Source organism: Callospermophilus lateralis, chromosome 15 (genome assembly GCF_048772815.1).
Source record: "Callospermophilus lateralis isolate mCalLat2 chromosome 15, mCalLat2.hap1, whole genome shotgun sequence".
Taxonomy (NCBI): Eukaryota; Metazoa; Chordata; class Mammalia; order Rodentia; family Sciuridae; genus Callospermophilus; species Callospermophilus lateralis.
This window is the reverse complement of record NC_135319.1, coordinates 68,687,492-68,708,240: the sequence shown is the minus strand read 5'-3', so window position 1 is coordinate 68,708,240 and position 20,749 is coordinate 68,687,492. Positions and strand designations below refer to the sequence as shown.

Genomic DNA, 20,749 nt, shown 5'->3' with positions numbered 1-20,749 from the left:
ACAGTTCCCAGTAATTGGAGCCTGTAAGCATGTCAGATCTTCAGAAGAGGTGTTGGGAAAAGGCCAAGGATGTTTATTACCAATCCTTGGTGGGAAGTTTTTGATTTTCTATCAGTCTTCAGCAAAGTCAGAGATAGAAAGGTCTTACCTGCTTCCACACTGCCTGTGTAGCACTTTTCTCCTGCTATGCTGAGCTCATTCCTAGTAGAGCACAGACCTTTCTGCTTATTCCTAGAGTCTCATGAGGAGCCTGTGCGTGCATCCTGCAGCCCCTAAGAAAACCTTCAAGCTGACACAAACAGCTGACTCCTTGGGCATATGGGAAGGAAAAGGGAATAGGAAAACAGTTTCTTCTTAGTATTTGCCTTAAGTCTTTGGGTCCTAATTTTCATTGTTTTAATTTTTTAAGAGATTTTTTTACCAGTTAAAAATATACTGGGAAAAAAAAAAGATATAAAATCTCATGACTCAAATAGGGTTTGACGTAAAGGCTCTAGTGGGCTGATCCCATTAGCTTTCCAACTGATTTGTGAAAATAGATTTTGTTTTTTTTCTTTTTGTATTGGGGATTGAACCCAGGAGCGCTCTACCACTGAGTAACACCCATGTTCTCCCCTCCCTCTGCCATTTTTTTTGAGACAATGTTTTGTTAAATTGTCCAGATTGTCCTTGAACTTGCACTCCTCTTTCTGCCTCACCATGTCTGGCCAAAGTTGTTCTTTAAATCTAGGGATTTGTAGAAGGTGTGATAGATTATACTGAGTTTCTTAAATATAGCTCTTACTCCTTACTTTTTCTTGATTTTTATCAGGATCAGTATGCCAATGCATTTTTGCATGATGACAATATGAATTTTCGAGTGAATTTACATAGAATGGTAGGTGTTACTTTTGTTTCTTATTTTCTCAGAGAATATTTTTTGTTGGCATGAAATTAATTCTACTAGAACAAAAAAGGATGGGAAATTGTACCAAAAGATTCTTGTATGACTGCTGTTCAGTAGACTCATGCCTATCTTTGGGACTTTTGTGCATCAGAGAACTGTTTCTTGCTCAAGAGAGGATAGAAAGAGCCACAACCATAGAGACACTGCATTGTTATCAGAATGTGTCAGTAACGTTCCAGTTTCAACCAAGTGATGGGTCTCAGCCTATGGTTTCAAAATATATTGTGATCTTAGATTGGCCAAGACTAGGTGCTCAATGATTTTATTCATCTGAAAGATGGGACAAATAGAATATGGAAGATCAGGAACTATCCTCAAGCTTGTAGGTATGTTTAAAAAATATTGCTTTGAGGTTTAGATTTGAAACTTTTGTTTTTGCATTTGGTACCATTGTTGCATCTATAACCACCACCATCACCTCCTCTTCTTTGCAATTTAAATAAATATTATTTAAATTATTTTTTAGTTGTAAATGGACACAATACCTATATTTATTTGTTTATTTTTATGTGGTGCTGAGGATCAAACCCAGTGAGATACATACATGTGAGACGAGCACTGTAGCCACAGCCCCACCCCTAATTATTTTTTTATCAAAGAAAATTACAAGTGTACCTCTTTTGATGTTAATAATACTGTTCATGTGATATCAATAGAATAAAAGTAAAAACAGCAACTTTTTTATTTAGTGTGCATCAGTGCCCTTTAGGACTGTTGCCTTGCTGTGAATTGTATTTTTGTCACCCACTTTTGCTTGTAACTGAGAAGCATTTACAAGTCTTCCCTGTTCCCACCTCCACCACTAGAAAAAGAGAAAGAAAAGATAGCATCTCTGCAGAAATGATTTTATTTGCATTAGAAACATATGTGATAAAACATTGGATATCAGTTCATTTGTCTGCTAATTTCCTTTTTTCTTTTTGTGTGTGTGAAGCCTATGAGACACAGGAAGAAGGCAGCAGACAAGAACCTTCCCTGCCGTCCTTTAGTATGCGCGGTACTAGGTGAGTGAGTATCATCAAAATTGGCATTTTTTTTAAGGCAATGATAGATTTTCATGAATAAGATCCTGGTTGATATGTTTCTTCTTCAGAGAAGTTATTAGTTATGTTTCTTCACTGGCCTAAGAAACCATGTTTATTGTGTGATTGATAGCAATCTTAGTGAATAGAGTACTCAATAAAGGGTGCTGTTGTTCAAAGAAAGCCTTTTCCAGGGAAACAAATGACTATGTCTAAACTTTATACTTGATTTAAGTTTATAAATTATCTTACTCTTGATCAAGATTTCAAAATTCTTCCCTTTTTTTCATGGTCCACATTGATGTGTCAGGTGGTCAGGAGTCTTGAAGTTCAAAGTTCAGGCATATACAAAACTTCCCCTAAGTAAATGAGGCTGAGAAGGGGTTGACAGAGCTGACAGGTAATTTTATCTGCCTAGAATCCTGTATTTTCCTTAAGGGAATTAGCAGAACTCTTTGTGTGTGTGTTTGTGTGTGTGTGTGTGTGTGAGAGAGAGAGAGAAAGATGCTGGGGATTGTACCCAGGAGTGCTGTACTACTCAGCATCCCTCAGCCCTTTTCATTTTTTATTTTGAGGCAGGGTTTCCCTGAATTGCCCAGTGTTTTGATTCTGTTGCCTCATCCTCCTGAGTAACTGGAATTACAGGCATATGCCACCATACTTAGCAATAGAATTTTTTTTTTTTTTTGTACCGGGGGTTGAACTCAGGGGTGCTCAACCACTGAGACATATACCCAGCCTCCTTTTTATATTTTATTTAGAGACAGGGTCTTGCTAAGTTGCTTAGGACCTGTATAAGTTGCTTAGGCTGGCTTTGAACTTGAGATCCTCTTGCCTCAGCCTCGTAGCAGTAGAACTCTTTCAAAATCTTGATTTTAGAAACCGTTGTTAAGACTATGTAATAAGCATTATATAATAAACTTTTGTTGAACGAGAGCTTCCCAGATTATTTCAGTTGATATCCATCAAACAATGTGATAATGAGATGGGATAGACAGAGTTTTAGAACTGAGACTGATTACACAGTTCTATAATTTCTTCTTCTGCTTGCCTTATTACTCTAGTCTCTAGTATGACTTCCCTCTTGCATTGTATTAGTGCCATTGGTTTCCTCATTCTGGAGTAATGATATAAATTTCATCTGTACAATGAAATTTCCTGTGTATTTGAATTTATTCAGGGAGTAGGAAAGTGAACTTTTTTTTTTTTTTGTGGTGCCAGGGATTGAACCCAGGGTCTTGTGCATGGGAGGCAAGCACTCTCTCAACTGAGCTGTATCCCCAGACAAGAAAGTAAACTATTTTTGTTGTTGTTGTTGTTGTTAATTTACAAGTAGCAGATGGTGAACAGTGTTGCAAAAAGTGTCTTATACAAAATAAATTTAGGCGTGTGTGATTGCAGATGTGGGTAGAGGATGCCATTCAGCATGAATTCAAGGTGTACGGTACTCAGAAACTTTTATTGCCCCAAGTCAGAGGCAAAGAATGCATTTATTCTAATTGATCTAGTTTTTCTCCTTTCCCCTTTTAGACTTGATGGTAGAGTTTATTGTAACACACATGATGAAGGAGTTTCCTATGGATCTCTATGTGTAAGTACCATGATTTATTTAATAAGTGCACATTTATTTTAAAGAATCAAGTGTTGGGAAATTTATGGTTATGTATATTTTACTTAAGAAAAACAAATTTAGGGCTGGAGCTCAGTGGTAGAGCACTTGCCTAACACATGTCAGGCACTGGGTTCAATCCTCAGCACAACATAAAAATAAATAAATAAAGTTAAAAAAAAAAAGGAAGAAAACCAAATTTATATGTGAATTGTTAGGGAACATTTTATATATCTTTTCAAAGGGCGAAAAAGTACAAACCACAGTTAGGATTCTGCACATATCTTCATAATCACTTTTAGGCACGTTGTATAGGGACCTGGCCTGATGCCTTAAAGCAGTGATCATAGGGTGCTGTTATAATCTAAAGATATGTAATACCAGCTGATGATTTAGTTGTCTCAGGGTTTAACATTAAAGTAGTCAGTGGTAAATAGAACTAAGATAGGAATAAATCAAGGGAGGATTTCTGGTTCATTCTTAGCCTCATTGTCCTGCCTCTCTAGCTAGAGTCTTACTACCTAGGCTTGTCTGGGAGAGTCCTGATCTGATTGTCTATCACATTTCTTTACAATGAGGACAGCTGGATGGAGGCAATTGAAAATCATCATCGTTTAATAAAATTAAAGTCTTTAAGTTTTTTCTGTCCTTTGATATGTCACATTGTATCTCCAAATATGTGTATTTTTTTTCTTTTTTCTAAACCATCTTAGTTGAGTCTGACAATGAGTTGGAACCTCTGGTTTGGGGGGGAAAGAGAGCAATTTGGTGCATAGTAAGTTTTTTATATCTTTTTAAATTTTTATTTGGTACTAGGGATTGAACCCAGGGACACTCTACCACTGAGCTGTATTCCTTTTACCCACATTATTTTTTTTATTTGAGAACAGTATTATTTAGTGACTGAGGCTGGTCTAGAACTTTCTATCTTCCTATTTCAGCCTGTCAAGTCACTGGGATTACAGGCAAGCACCACCACACATGGCTTTCAAGTTCTGTGTACTTATTCCTGTGCCAAGTCTAGGATCTAGAGAAAGATATAAATCTCTTGATAGAGCAGATCTCCATTTTTTTAGATTGCGTGTAGACTGTATAGTGTTGTTTTACTAGTTTTAGAGTAATGATATAAATTTTACTTTTAGATAAGTATTTTGCATTTTGCATTTTTTCCACATGTTTTGGGTGTCTAGAAGGAAGTCTGGGGCTGGGGTTGTAGCTCAGTGGTAGAATGCTTGCTTACCACATGTGAGGCACTGGGTTCGATTCTTAATACCACATAAAAATAAATAAAGAATTGTGTCCATCTACGACTTAAAAAGAAGAAGAAGTAGTAGTAGTAGTAGTAGTAAGTCTGGTCCTTAATTTCAATTCAAAGACCAAGGAAGCTTTTATTTATTTATTTTATAACATTTACCGGAAGAACTTAATGCTTATTTAGATGAAACTTAGTTTCTTAAGAAGTAGCTTTATTTTTGCTGTAAACTTTATTCCTCTTTTGATTATCTTTTTTTTTTTCCTTCCTTTTTATTCTGGGGATTGAAAATAGGGGCACTTTACCACTGAGCTACATCCCCAGCCCATTTGATTTTTTTATTTTGAGATAGGGTCTCACTAAGTTGCTGAGGCTGACCTTGAACTTTTGATCATTTTGCCTTAGCCTCCCAAGTTGCTATGATTATGTTTGTGTCGCTATGCCTGGAGATTAGCTTATGTTCTAGTTTTAGGATATGCTATTTACTTTGTAGGTTAGATCACTGTAGCTCCAGTTTTCTCATTGTACAAGTAGGAAACTGTGGCTCAGGAGATTAGGTGTTTTTCCCAAGGGTCTTCTGTTAGTAAGCACCATTGCCTGAACTTGAACCAAATTTTCTTGGGCTGTTACCATTCCTTCCAAGAGTATTAGTTAGCTATTGCTGTGAAACAGACTATCCTAAAAACCTAGTGGTTTAAAACAAATTGCCGCAGTCAGGCTGGCTGCAGCAAAATAACCGGGGCGGGGGGGGGGGGGTGTGGGGGGGTGTGACGAACAACTTGTGTACGTTGATACAGCAGGAGTAGGAGCCGTTTATTGTAGGACAGGAGTGGTATTTATACATTCCACACAGCTTATCTTAATTAGCATAAACTAGATACATCAGTCAACCAATAAGGAATCTCCACACTTAATGACTCGGTGGAGCTACTTCACAAACCACTTCCTCTGGCAAAATGCCAGGCGCCATCCTGACTTGTTTACAGACTCTAACAACAAATGTTCACTGTCTTACTGTTTCAGTGGTTTAGCAATCCAGAAGTTTAGATAGAGAGGCTTGGCAAAGAGTCTTTTATAGTGTTTGAATCAAAGTGTTGGCTGGGGCTATAGTCATCTGAGGTTTTTCTGGTCTGGAGAAACTGCTTTCAAGCTCACTTAATGGTTATTGGCAGGCCTCAGTTCTTCACCACCTGGAACCTCTCTATTGGGTTTTTCAACATGGTAGCTGGCTTTCTTCAAAGCAAGTAATCCAAGAGAGAAAGAAAAGGAGTGTGAGAGCCCAAGGTGGAAAGCCAAAGTATCTTTTCTAATTTACTCCTATATGACATATCATTTCTTTGAGTCATATGGACCAACTCTGATACATTTGGAAAGGGACTATACGAGTGTGCTATGGTTTGAATGTGTCTCCCTAAGGTCATATGTTGGAAACTTAATCCCCAGTGCAACAATGTAGGGAGGTGGTCCTAATGAGAAGTGTTTAGGTCATGAGGCTCCCCCTGTATGAATGGATTAATGCTGATTATAAAAGGGCTTGAAAGTGAATTCATTCACTTTTTCCCTCCATCCCCTTCTCTTTGTCTCTTTCTGTTCCTCCTCCTCTCTTGTTCTTTCATGTATATTTCTGTATGTGCATTCATCTCTGTGTGTGCATACTCTTGCCTTTTCATCTTTCACAATAGAATGATGCATTGAAGGTTCTTTGCATATGTTGGCATCTTGATATCAGACTTCACAACTTCTATAACTGTGAGAAATAAATTTATTTCTTTATAAATTATCCTGTCTGTGATATTCTATGTGGCAACACAAAACATACTGAGACAATGGATGCAAATATCAGAAGGTCAGGATTGTTGGGGGACATCTTTCAGGCTGGTACCATAGTTGCACAGCTAGTAAATTGTATAACCAAGATTCATACTCATTTCTCTCTAACCTTGGAGGCTGACTCTTAAGCACTTTTGGGATAAAAAACAAAGGAAAGATTTGTATAGAGTGGCTGTGCTGATGGACCATCAGAGAAGATATCAGAGACGATTGCATTTGACCTGAGTCATGAAGAAACACTAGAGTTTTCTGTGTGCAGTGAGGGAAGGACATACCAAGTAGGAACAGCATGAGCATGTTCAGGGGCTTAGAAGCTTAACAGTGTGTATGTTTGGAGAATAGAAAGTGATTCTGGCTGATAAGAGTGTAGTGTGCATGGAGGAAGGGTAACAGTAGAAAGAAATTTGCCTGAGATAGGGAACAGTTGAAGGTAAGGATGACATGACAGGATTGTATGTTTAGTACTATAGAGATATAGGTAACTGTCTACCCAACCCTCACATTTCTAGCCAGTGAACCTGTACTAAATGTCCTGTACTCCAGCCTCTGCCCCTTAGTTCCTGACTTCACCTTCAAAAGTTTTTGTATTACCTTGCTTTCTTAGATGGTTTTTCCACCTGTTTTCTAATGGAATATCCTGAGGTTAGGGAAATGGAGAAGATAATGAGGCATCAAATTGACAGAGGCTAGGCAAAAGGTTCCACCTTCAGGTTGAATTTATTTTCTCCATTATACCATGGGCTTGTTTTCAGATATTCCTTCCCCTACTTCCAACTTCCTTTCCAGTTTTTGGAATTTGGAGTATCAAGTCCTTTTTAGGTGAACTTCTCTGCTCCTAGCTAGGCATCAGGCCAGGTTGCTGCTTTCACTTCTCATTATGCACAGCTTCTCAGCAGCATACAGTAGAATGATAAATTTAAAGCAAAAATAAATGTCTACCATTTCAAATAAGTTTATAATCCTCCTGGTGAAATATGAAGAAATATGGAGTATGGAAAGACATAATACTTAGAGCCAGAATCTGGGTCAGAAGTGAATCAATTTTATATCAGTATATAAATGCTGTAGGTAAAGTAATGATGAGGGAAGGTGCTTATTCAAAAGAAAGAAAGAAGGAAATAAAGTCTTGCCTGGAGCAGTAAGAGGTAAAAAAACCTAGCCAATTAATTTCCAATCCTGACTGTACTCCTTGATTGTTATTGCTACCTCAGGATTTGGGAGTGAGAAATAGCCTTTAGGGAGAATAATAAACTCTTCTTTTTTTAGAGAGAGGGCAATACTGGTGATTGAACCCAAGAGTGCTTTACCACTGAGTGACATCCCCAGCCCTTTTTTTTTTTATTTTGACATAGGGTCTGGCTAAGTTGTTGAGGCTGGTCTTGAATTTGCTATCCTCCTGCCTCAGCCTACCCAGTTGCTGAGGTTATAAGCATGCACCTCTGCACTTGTATAGCCTCTTTTTTTTTTTAAGAGAGAGAGAGAGAATATGAATTTATTAATATTTATTTTTCAGTTTTTGGCGGGCACAACATCCTGAGGATCAAAACTGGGCTGCACGCATGCCAGGCAAGCGTGCTACCGCTTGAGCCACATCCCCAGCCCAAGCATTCTTAAAGTTACTCTTATGTGGACAACTTAGACTCTTTTTAAGTCAGATACTCCCAAAAGAGAGGAACATTTTTTTCAGTAGGTCCTAGAAGAAGATTTCAGGAGAAAGTGGGACTACCTGCTATGTATTTTTAAGGACATAACAATTATTAAAATTTTCATTCCAAGCTGGGGTTGCAGTTCAGTGGTAGAGACCTTGCCTAGCATAGGTGAGGCACTGGGTTCAATCTTTGGAACCACATAAAAAACAAATAAATAAAAAATAAATGTTAAGTTCATTAAAATATATATATTTTTTATTCTGCTTGGCAAATAGTTTAAGTTACTGAGACCAAAAGGCTAATGATGGCATCATTTGGGAAACTGGTGACAGGAACAGAGTTTAGGAATAGTGTTGGATTGGCTGTGAATGAAAGTGGTGGATATAGGTTAGCACCTCATTGCTGCTCTGGAGTGGCTTAGTGATGTCAGATGGCATTATCAACAGGAGCCAAGGTATAGGATGTCTAGATTCTTGCTATGTGAGAAGACCTGGCACTCAGGGATGTACTGTGCTTGGGTCATCATGTGTGGGCAGCATTTAGCCACCCTTAGTGGCTGCAACAAAGTTATAGCACTGGGGACCCAATAATGGTCAGTTTCATGGGGAAATTGATAGAAAAGTTTGTAGAATACTAAGCAAATCATAGCTCAAATAATGGCAACATTTAGCCAATGATGACTGCATCAAATAGGAGATGGCAGCCCAGTTTCTAAAAATCAACAAATGATTTGGTAACCAATTTCCCTTGGATTGTGAATTATTATGAATTGTTATAAATGTCATGTCCCATATTGTTTGCCTCTTTTTTTCCCCCTGTACTGGGGATTGAAACCAGCATCTCATGAATAGACAAGGGCTGTATCACTGAGCTAAATTCCCAGCCTTTTTTATTAATTAGTTAGAAAAATTATTTTGAGATAGGTTCTTGCTAAATTTTGCAAGGGCCGATCTCAAACTTGTGATCCTCCTGCCCTACTTTCCCAGTAGCTGGGATTCTAGGCATTCACCACCATACCTGACTTATTGTTTGCCATTGATTGATTGATTGTACTGGGGATTGAGCCTAGGGTCCTTTACCACTAAACTGCATTCTCCATCTCTTTTTACTTTTTACTTTGAGACAGGGTCTTGCTAAATTGCCCAGGCTGGCCTTGAACTTATAAGCCTCCTGCCTCAGATTCCTGCATTGCTTTACAGAATGTGCCACTTCACCCAGCTGTTTGCCTTTTACTTTTTTTTGTTGTTGTCGTTCTTTTTAGTTATACATGACAGTAGAGTCAGTTCTGACATATTTATACAAACTTGCCTTTTACTTTTTTTAATATTTATATTTTTAGTTGTAGTTGGACACAGTACCTTTATTTTATTCATTCATTTATGTGGTGCTGAGGATCGAACCCAGGGTCTCGCACGTGCAAGGCGAGCGCTCTACCACTGAGCCACAATTCCAGCCCACCTTTTACTTTTAATTGTTAAAGTTTTTTTTTTTTTTTTTTTTTTTTTTATCAGAGAAAAGGTTGTATTTTTAGGAAGTAAGGGCTATCAGTATTTTCCTTTCTAATTTTATCTGTAGCTTTTAAGCTTTTTTTTAAAATTAGTTACTTCTATTTTAAAATATATTGGTACATTATAATTTTTGAATATAAAGCTTCAGAATTATCAAAGATGAAAAAGATATTTTTACCAGGTATCTAATTCTTAAAAATTTCATTCGTCTTATTCTTAACTTATGCTTACAATTTTGAAATACTCTCAAAAAATATATTATTTGGATGTAAATAACTTTGAATATTCAAAAGAACTTTTGTGATGATAGAAAGTTCTTAGCATGGCACTGTAGTCCCAGATACTTGGCAGGCTGAGGTAGGAGAATTACTTGAGCCCAGGAGTTGAAGTTCAGCCTGGGCAACATAGAAAGATTCTACCTCAAAGAAAAATAGAAAAGTTCTATATATATCTGTGCTGTCCAGTGTTGTAGCTGTTAGCCACAGGTGGCTGTTGAAAACTTGTTTTGTGGTTAATACAACTGAGGAAATGAATATTCAACTTTACTTTTAATGTAATTTAAGTTAATTATAACTGTAATTTAAATTTTATTTAAAATATTTAAAATAAAATATTTAATTAGATCTATAGACTTTAATTTTTTGTTTTTGCATTCTGTGTCTCTGTGTCTGCCACTTTCAATAAAGTAACGATGATACATTCTTCTTCCCTTTTCTTTCTGGAATGATGCTCAATTGAAAAGTATTGGTGGTGCCTGAGTAGTCACTTGGGACTGTTGACATCTAAGTGGTTGTAGCCCCCTTTTCCCATTGATAAGGGAAATGGGTTGCACAAGCATTTCGTGTGTGTGTGTGTGTGTGTGTGTGTGTGTGTATGTGTGTGTGTGTGAGAGAGAGAGAGAGAGAGAGAGAGAGAGAGAACGCAAGCATGAATGAGAGAGATTAAGATTGAGATTTATTTACCAGAAGAGTTGAACGTGTATGTTATTTTCTTTTGCATGTGTACTTATTCATATCCAGTGTCTTTAGTGGCCCTAGCAAAGTTGCTACACTAGAGAGATGGTGTCTGTTGGGCTGGGGTTGTGGCTCAGAGGTAGAGCGCTCCCCTAGCATGCAAGAGGCACTGGGTTCAATCCTCAGCACCACATAAAATAAAATAAAGATATTGTGTCCACCTATAATTAAAAAAATAAATATTTTTTTAAGAAGAGAAAGAAATAGTGTCTGTGGTGAATTGCACTGTATTCTCAGGTTTACCTCAGTTTTTTTCTTTCTTGATTCCAGACGCTGCATTCAGGTAGTACATAAACTGCTTTGTTACCAGAAGAAGTGTCGAGTTCGCCTTCATTACACCTGGCGGGAACTCTGGTCAGGTAACCTTCCCTTGATTTCATCCTCTTTTCCTATGCATTTTATGAGTACCTGGACTGGGCTTAGGGCACATTTTTTTATTAATAACATTGTAGTTTATTTAGGATGCTTCTATTTTCATTTATCCTTTTTGTCATTTTTATTTTTCAAATCCAGATCTAAGCATGTCACATATTTATTCCACACTTTCTCTCCTCTTCCTTCTCCTTCTTCTTTTTTTTTTCTTGGGTCAGCTGGTAAAAACCATTGAATATTTCCTGAATTCCAATGATTCTTCCTTTGTGTAAGAAAGGAGGAGTCAGTGTAAACTTGGATTCTTACTCTGTTCCATTTGGTAGCAGCATATGGACTATAGGGAATCTTCTGTGTGTTTCCTCAAGATGAGTAATCTCAAGAGAAATGTCATAGGAAGAGGGGGTGGGGATGGGGGTGGAGAGATGGGGGGAATCCTGTTCTTTTTGTTACATCTGGCATTATTACTGTTTACAGACAGTGTCGATTTTACCACTCCCCCTGTGCCAGAGACAAAACAGCAAATTACAGTGTTTACTTTTGTCTTTATATCCATTTGGTAGCCCAGTAAAGTCACTGCCATCTCTGCAGGCGGGAAGTGGCTCTTCTCTAAGGGTGCAATTAATACTGGCTTGCCACCCTTTCTTTTATGTGATTAAATTGGAGGTTTCAGAAAAGCAGAGAAGACATTATCTGAAGTAGTCACTTGCTGATAGTCCTGTGGCTTTTGTGACCTAATAGTACAATAGACGTCTTTAGATGATAGTAGTGATGAATGGTTGCCCCACCCATGGGGGAGTTTCTCTGTATTCTAAGCAGAAGAGGGCATGTTAATGTCAGAGGCTTTATAAGAAACAGGCCAGTAACCCAGCCCCCTTCCATGGAATTCATCTCATTTGTTGTGACACATGCTTTCCTCCCAGTCCAATTTGGCTATCTAAATTTAGTCTTCCATAATGGGAAATAGAGATCTTTAATTAATGGATTAGCAAAGTTTTGCAGTTATTGCCTATGGTGGTGAAGAGGGGGAGAGGAGCAGGAGAATCATACTAATTGGCAGTCCTGTCCTTTTGGTGTTTTAGGAGGGAGAAGTAAGATTGTGTGAGAGTTTGAGATTGAGATGTCAGAAGTACTGAAGAGCTATCAAGAGAGATTGAAAAGACTTAAGTTAGTAGAGTTTCTTAGCAGTATTTCTTCTTCTTCTTCTTTTTTTTTTCTTTTCTTTTTTTTGGTATCCGGAATGAACTCAGGGGACTCAATCTCTAAAACCACATATTTATTTTTTAGTTGTAGTTGGAAACAATACCTTTATTTTATTTATTTATTTTTGGTGGTGCTGAGGATTGAACCCAGTGCCTCGAACATGCTGAGCCACAACACCCGCCCCTCCCTAAGCCCTATTTTATATTTTATTTAGAAACAGGTCTCACTGAGTTGCTTAATGCCTCACTGTTGCTGAGGCTGGCTTTGAGCTCTCAATCCTCCTGCCTCAGCCTGCTGAGCTGCTGGGATTATAGGTGTGTGCCACTGCACCTGGTCAGTATTTCTTTTTGATATAAAGGGCTCCTATTGTTGCCTGTAGATAATAATATGATTGGCTCTAAAAGTCTAGAATGAAAGAGAAAGCACACAAATGATCCAAATCTGTGTATTTGGTATAGTCATAGGACTTAAAGCAAATGTAAATAGTTTATATCTGTAACTGAGATGAAGTTATACATTGTACTATGCAACAGTTGGTAGAAGTAGTTATTTCTGCTTGCTGCTTCTGAGTCCCTTCTGGTTTTATTTTCCCTTTTTTCCTATTTTCTTTCCTTTCTGTTCTGACTATCCTAACTCTGATCCCTGTGATCTCTCTGACATTTCTCCCATCCTCATTGTCCATTGTCCTCTTTCTCATTGTCCTATTCCATACTATTCCATATTGCCCTCTATATTGCCCTGTTCTGTCCCCCTGAAGTTCCCAAGGCTTCCTGTTATTCTCCAACTTCCATCTTATATTCCCTGTCCCCTTGATAAATTGAAGTTTTTATCATTGGTGAACCATATTTCCTTTCCTTTACACTATGGTCTTCATACATTTTACTTTGTATAAGTGTCATAAACTCCAGAGTGCATTACTATCATTTTTGCTGAAACTGATTATTATCTGTTATTATTTATTTATTTGGTACTGGGGATTGAACGTAGGGCCTTGGGCATGCTAGGTAAGCACTCTACCACTGAGCTATAATCCCAGCCCTCTTTATTTTGAGATAGGGTCTTGCTAGGTTGTCAAGGGTGGCCTCAAACTTGTGATCCTCTTGCCTCAGTTTCCTGAGTAACTGATATTAAAGGCATATGACAGCTAGATGATTATCCCTTTCTTTTTCTTTTCTTTTTTTTGATAACAGGGGTTGAACCCAATGAACCACATCTCTAGTCCATTTTTTATTTTTTATTTTTGAGACAGGGTCTTGCTAAGATGCTTAGGGCCTCACTAGGTTGCTGAAACTGGCTTTGAATTTGTGATCCTCCTGCCTCAGCCTCTTAATCTTCTGGGATTACAGGTGTATGTCACTGTGCCTGGCCAGATGATTATTTTTTAAAGAGATTTAAAAATATCTTTTATGGGGCTAGAGTTGTGGCTCAGTGTTAGAGCACTTGCCTAGCATGTGTGAGGCACTGGGTTCGATTCTCAGCACCGCATATAAATAAATAAAATAAAGGTCCATTAATAACTAAAAAAAATTTTAAAAAAATATCTTTTATATTTATTTATTTATTTTTCAGTTGTAGGTGAGCACAATACCTTTATTTTTATGTGATGCTGAGAATGGAACCCAGTTCCATCCTCATGCATGCTAGGCGAGTGCTCTACCACTGAGCCACAACCTCAGCCCCTATATTTATCTTTTCTGACTCTTAGCATTTTGCCATTTTGGCTAGTAACTTGTGAAGATGACCCTCCTTTATCCTGTGCTGTTTGGTTGACCTGTCTTGGACAACTTCCCTCATGTTCAGTGCTGTTTGTAATCATGTGCTATCTCAGAACTAATTAGTTTGCATTCTAAGGCCTTTGAAGGGTTGATGGGATGTGTATATGAATGTCATTAGTGAGGCCTCAGTGACTGCTTGTTCCTAAGGCATAGATACTTGAATTAGAGTTCTCTGCCCAAAGAGGTTAGCTCCTTTTCCTATATAAACAGAGTGAGCCATCCTGGAATCTTGGTTCTCTGTATTCATATGAGGAATGTACAGTGAGATAAAGAGCAGCAGGTGTTAATTAAAGCCGCAAAGTACAACATTGTATCCACTTCAATCAGAGCCCAAAGTAATGTATAATGTTGCATTCAGTGAATACAAGTGTGGCTATGGTGGATCCACCCACTGCTTGGCTGGAACTACCCCTCTTATGTTGGAATACCCATGTTTTACTCTTTCTTTGCCTTCTAGACTTTTGGGTTTGAGGGAGGTATGTGAAATTCATCATGGAAAATATGCTCATGTGGGTATATGCTTGCCCACACATGTGCTGCAAACTATAACTGAATTTTATTTATAAATAAAACAGTAGCCATGTTTTAGATTGGAAACATAGGAGCCTTTGATGTCTAGGATACAATCAGCCAGTATCCAGATGCCTTTTTTTTTATTTGGAATTGGACATTTAGTGTCAGTATACTTCAAGTGCTGGTGTATATTCCATTGTTATTTGACTACAGTTGTTCTTCATTATTAGAAAAGATAGCCAGAGTTTCCCCAGGTTCCCATAATGAATTCCCAGGAGTGGTCTGTGGATGAGGAGGAAGTAGCAGTATTAGTTGGAGATTCAATCTTGCTTGATGTGTTTTTCCTACTGTTTTACAAATACAAAGCCCTGACCTACTCCTTACTGCCTCTTGTCTATTTATATGATGCTTGTCACCATAGTATCTGAGTATGTAGGGAAATACCCATAACAGAACCCAGTAGTATGGTTGTTGTCATGTTTCTGATGAGCTGATTTCATCACTTTTGATAGGACGAATCATCAAACTTAGTTTTATTTGAGTTGTTGTTGTGAAAGGGAGGGGTACATAATCCGTTTTTTCTTTGTCACTTTATAAATTTATCCACAGATTCATGGGATTGCTTTCAACCAAGTAAAAAATGGAAACTTTGATGAGTTCTAAGCCATTAGCCAAAGAATGAGCAGAATATTTAGAGAAGCCTGCAATTGTTGGAAAGGGAACTACTTGAACAGAGCCTCATGGGTTTATATTATTTTACTTCCACTAGAGGCAGAAGGGATATTGGAGAGGCAGCCTGCATTTAAATAGTATGACTTTCAAGGTTTGAAAACATGGGTTGATTTGTTTGTGTTCATGTATCTATGTGGGAGGGGCGGTTAGTGGGGAGTGAACCCAGGGGTACTCTGCCACTGAACTACATCTCTAGTGCTTTTTAAAAAACTTTTATTTCAAGATAGAGTTTCACTAAGTTGCTGATGCTGACCTTGGATTTGAGATCCTCCTCTAAACCTTGAGTGCTGGGATTATAGGCATGCACCATCATGCCCAGCACATGGTTTGATTTAAAAGTGGATTTATATTGACATTTTTTACTCGACATTTATCTGTGGATCACAGTCGTTCTTTCACTCTGTCATATCCCTAGGTGGTAAGTCATTATTTTTACCTGTTTCTTGGGGGAGTAGAGATATAGAAGGGTTAAATGACTTGCTGAGGATCATGAACCCAGACACTCAACAGTCATGATTAGCACTTAGAGTTTTTGACTCCTCTGCTCAGATGCAGATCACTAGGCAACATTTGCCTCCCTGCTGGAAGAAAGGTCCCCAAAGCCCCCAAAACAATCTGTTCAGCTTCACTGTGCAGAATAGCATCCAAAGCATTCTCAGCTTTGTGAAAAATAGAGGAATTGTACATGGTTTGACCTTTTAGAAACCTACTGGGAAAAATGGAAAATCCAGGGGCTGGGGATGTGGCTCAAGCGGTAGCGCGCTCGCCTGGCATGCGTGCGGCCTGGGTTCGATCCTCAGCACCACGTACAGACAAAGATGTTGTGTCCGCCAAATACTAAAAAAAATAAATATTAAAATTCTCTCTCTTTCTCACTCTCTCTCACTCTTTTTTTTTTTTTTTTTTTTTTTTTAAGAAAAAGAAAAATGGAAAATCCAGAGAGTGTCACAGCTTTCTGGATCCAGCTGGCTCTCCTATCACTGGCAGAAGCCTGTGTCTTCATGGTTAGGTACACTTCGAGACTGGGAATTGAGAGCCTTTCATTGGAAGCTTGTTATACTGCAAGCATTATATAGGATTGAAATTTTTCAAGAGAAAGGCCGACTTGAGCCATGAATTTATCTGGCAATTCTTGTATAGGTGTAGCTTTGGCAATTTGGCAGCCCCTCTTCATTTTGAGAAACTATCCTTTGATTATCTACGTTTTTTTAGTTTAGTTTCTTTTTTACTTTGTTCTTGTGGCACTGTGGATTGAACTCAGGGATGTTCTATCACTGAGCCAAATCCACAGCCCCTCCACTCCTGCTTTTTAAAAAAATTTTGAGACAGATCTCACTAAATTGCCCAGCTGGTCTTAAACTTGTGATCTTCCTGCCTCAGCCATTCACTGGGATTACAGGCGTGCACCACCGCACCCAGCTAGTTTGGTTTCTTTTTTTAAACTTTTAATTTTGATGTAATTATAGACTTAACAGGAAGTTGCAAAAATAGTAGTAGACAAAAATAGTAATAGAGTTTCATATACCCTTCACCCAGCTTTCTCCAAGGGTAATATCTTATATAACCACAATATTGCTTCTTTTAGTTTAGAAAAGGATATCTAGGTGGGAAAGAACAGAGCAGTAAAATGCTGGATAGGGTAGATGAGAAAAGGAATTTTGGCAGCTGCTGTTACTATCTTGTTTTTAAAATTGTTTTTCAAATTATTATTTCTTATTCCCTAAAATTTCTGATTTAGGGAAGTATAAGATATAGTTATAGATATAGATTAGGCTTGATGAATTTGATTAAGATTACATTAATAAGATTAAGATTAGTTAGCTTCTATGTGCAGAAAAACAAAGACTGTTTTCTGCTGTGGTTAATCAATTATTCTGAAAGTTAGAATGTTCTATTATAGGAGCTTTTCTGTAATTTAGTTATGAAAGATTTTGTATGGCAGTATAGAAAGCCCAAAGACTGAAAAAGAATGCCACGAAGTTTTTTCCCCTTCAGATCACTACATTTGGCAAATCCAAAATTTATACTATTCTAACTCTTTCATTCTCTCAGAAACTTGGCAGAGGCAAAAGATAAGAATCTCAAACAGCTTTAGCCTTTAGAGGGAGAAGAAGATTCCCACATAAAAGCTCCTAAAAGTGAAAAATTGCTCTTTGTTCTTTTCTCTGCACATGAAGTCACTTCCTTTCCATAGAAGTGTCAACTTTCATAGGCCCATCAGCCTCTTGTCAGGTAAAAGGGGTGAGGGAAGGAATAGCCATGCTTTCTTTGCTTTGCCTATACTAGGGACATATAGTTTGGTTTGAGAAGGTATCATCCTTCCCTGAGTCTCTAGTGAGCAAACAGGTTTGTTATTGATCTTTTTTCAGTTTGACAGAAAGTAAAGTTCTCAGTTCATATGGTTGATGTAGACATGGTCATACTGATCTCTAGATTTCTTTTTTTCTGTTGATTGAATCCAGGGGTGCTTTATCACTGAGCCACATCCCCAGCCCCCTGCCCTTTTTTTTTTTTTGGTACGGGGGATTGAACTCAGGGGCACTCGATCACTGAGCCACATCCCTAGCCCTATTTTGTATTTTTATTTAGAGATAGGGTCTCACTGAGCTGCTTAGCCTCTCTGTGTTGCTGAGGCTGGCTTTGAACTTGCAATCCTCCTATCTCAGCCTCCTGAGCCACTGGGATTATGGGCATGTGCCATGGTGCCCAGCTCCCAGCCTTTTTCATTTTTTTTTGGTAGTTGTACATGGACAGCATGCCTTTATTTTATTTGTTAATTTTTATATGGTGCTGAAGGTCAAACCCAGTGCCTCACATGTGCAAGGCAAGCACTCTGCCACTGAGCTAAAGCCCTAGCCCTTACGTGTTGTTTTGAGACAGGGTCTCGCTAAGTTGCTTAGGGCCTTGCTAAATTGCTGAGGCTGGCTTTGAACTCATGATCATCCTGCCCAGCCTCCCAAGCTGCTGGGATTACAGGTATGTGCCACCTTGCCCAACGACCATTAGATTTCTTAAAGGGTGATTTTTGCCTGGGTCCTGTGGGGCACACCTGCAATCCTGGTGACTCAGAAGTCTAGGCAGGAGGATTGCAAGTTTGAGACTGGCCTAGGCTTACTCTAGTGAGACCCTGCCTTAAAATAAAAAATAAAAAGGGTTGGGGGTGTAGTATATAGGTAGAGTGCCCTGAGTTTAATAACCAGCATCAGAAGGTGAGGAAAGGGAAGTGATTGGCTTTTACTCATTTGGACAATGTTGAAAAAAATGAGCAGGCGGTATAGGGCCTTAGAAGAAGGCAGTGACTGCTGAGCATGTTTAGTTATAGACAGCAACACAAGGATCCTATATTTCTAAACTATAGATCTGAGAATTTTCGTGTAAAAGCTCATTTTCATGCTAAAGAAAAGGATGGGTAATAAAAAAAGAGGATCATTTTGTCCTTAAGTAAATGGGGAAAGGGAGATGATTGAGAACATTAACTTTTCTTTTAGTAGAAACACATCAACAGCAAGGAAAATGGTAAGGGCATAACCTGCCTTCTACTCAAACAAAGGATTTATTCTATTTTTTTTTTGGTTCATTTAGAGGGGTATGAGACCGTTAGTCAGTGTAGACTGTTGACATACTGACTTGTCTGCTCTGTTCACCTAGAGAAGCTCAGAAGCCATTTCATTTTCTTGTTTGATTCATTGGCTTCTGTGTAAGTGAGGTGCTTAGGTTTGCAACCAGACAGATGTTTGTATTCTGAGAAGCCACATAGTGTATTTTTAAATGATTCTCCTGGCAGGTATTGGCTTCTGAGTCCTTTCTATACCACTCTGCTGGTTGACAATAAGCTGCTGATTGCTGGCATTGTCCCTGGGTAATTGATGATTTTGTCCGGAGATTCTGGAATTGGCTGGAGTTTATAGTGCCTCTGGGGTTTTGGTGGCATTACCTTAATATACTTGTACTATTTCCAGCTTGTCCTTTGAGTTCCTTGACTTCTCTCTCCTATGCAAGTGAGATGCTAATACTTCTCTTCTATCAGTCACTGTAAAGTTATCCATCTCCCCTAATGAGCAGGTTTTGATTTGGGTTCTGTGGCACCTCATTCCAGCTTCATGCTAGACCACAAAATAGGATCTGGCTGAGTCTTGCATTTGCTTTCTCTTTCTCATCACAGTATATAAAAACTACTTAAACAAACAGATCTCTTTGACCTTTCTGCCTCCTTCCTTTTTTTTTTTTTAAATATTGTTTTAGTTGTTCATAGACCTTTATTTTTATTTATTTATACATGGTGCTGAGAATCAAACCCAGTGCCTCACTCAAACCAGGCAAGTGCACTACCACTGAGCCCCAGCCCCAGCCCCTCCTTCCTGTTTTTAATCTTATTTAAATGTAATTCATTTGATTTTTGTAATTAAGCCTCCCCTCCGCTCTCTGAGGCAGGCACCTCCCCTCTCTGAGGCTGGCACCTGAGTTACTACTTAATTGCATCTTCCTGTGGTTGGCTTGTTCCTCCCTGCACCTGGTTTACCTCGAGGTGGAGGGTACGTGTTTTAGTCCTGGAGAAGTTCCCATATCCATTATTCATTCTACTCCTACATGGTAACACACTTTGTTGCTACCTTCTTTCCCTCCTCCTCAATTCAAAGCAGGATAGAAAAAAATGGGGGAATTCCTTATTTTGTAGGATATCTTAATGCTAGGAACAGCTCAACAAACAAGATTCTTTGTGGGATGAGGGGAGCCTTTATAAGGTGGCAGGACTCCTGAGGCGGATGATACTGAATGAACTCTTTTGTTTGTTTTGTTTTGAGATGGGGCTTCACTATGTTGCCTAGGTGGTCTTGAATTTCTGAGCATAAGTGATCCTTCTGCTTTGGCTGTAGGGTAGCTGAGACTACAGGCATGCTCCATTGTATCCAGCTTGAATTCTTTCTATTTGAAAATTAGATTGACTGCTTCTGGGGATTCACTTGGGACTTAAGGAACCATCAAGGTACTTTGTCCTGGCTCAGCTTCCCAGAACCTAGACACTACATACGATATCCTTTATACCTCTTGCATTTGCTTGCAGAAAAGTCTGAATTTCTACACAATGCTGTCATACTATTTCTTTCTTTTTATTTTGGTACTAGGGATTGAACCCAGGGGTGCTTAACCACTGAGCCACATCCCCATACCTTTTGATTTTTTATTTTGAGACAGAGTCTTTCTCAGTGGCTTAAGGTCTTGCTAAGTTGCTGAGTTTGGCCTTAAACTTGGCAATCCTTCTGCCTCAGCCTCACTGAGATTATAATTACCTCTAGAACAGAGTCAAAATAGGCAGCAGTTGTAGTCACT

At 38.5% G+C, this 20,749-nt stretch overlaps 1 protein-coding gene across 5 annotated transcripts in view; it reads left to right on the top strand.

Moving 5' to 3' along the window:
* The window catches only part of Armh3 (armadillo like helical domain containing 3), a 171,326-nt gene that overhangs the window by 58,007 nt on the left and 92,570 nt on the right, over nt 1-20,749 (top strand). For 4 of the 5 annotated variants that reach the window (XM_076835224.1, XM_076835220.1, XM_076835221.1 and 1 more), the window contains 4 exons: nt 812-877; nt 1,881-1,950; nt 3,499-3,559; nt 11,100-11,188. In XM_076835224.1, the coding sequence (XP_076691339.1) occupies nt 812-877; nt 1,881-1,950; nt 3,499-3,559; nt 11,100-11,188 (286 nt within the window). The remainder of the gene's footprint in view (nt 1-811; nt 878-1,880; nt 1,951-3,498; nt 3,560-11,099; nt 11,189-20,749) is intronic. The other variant, XM_076835222.1, reaches the window with a different exon arrangement.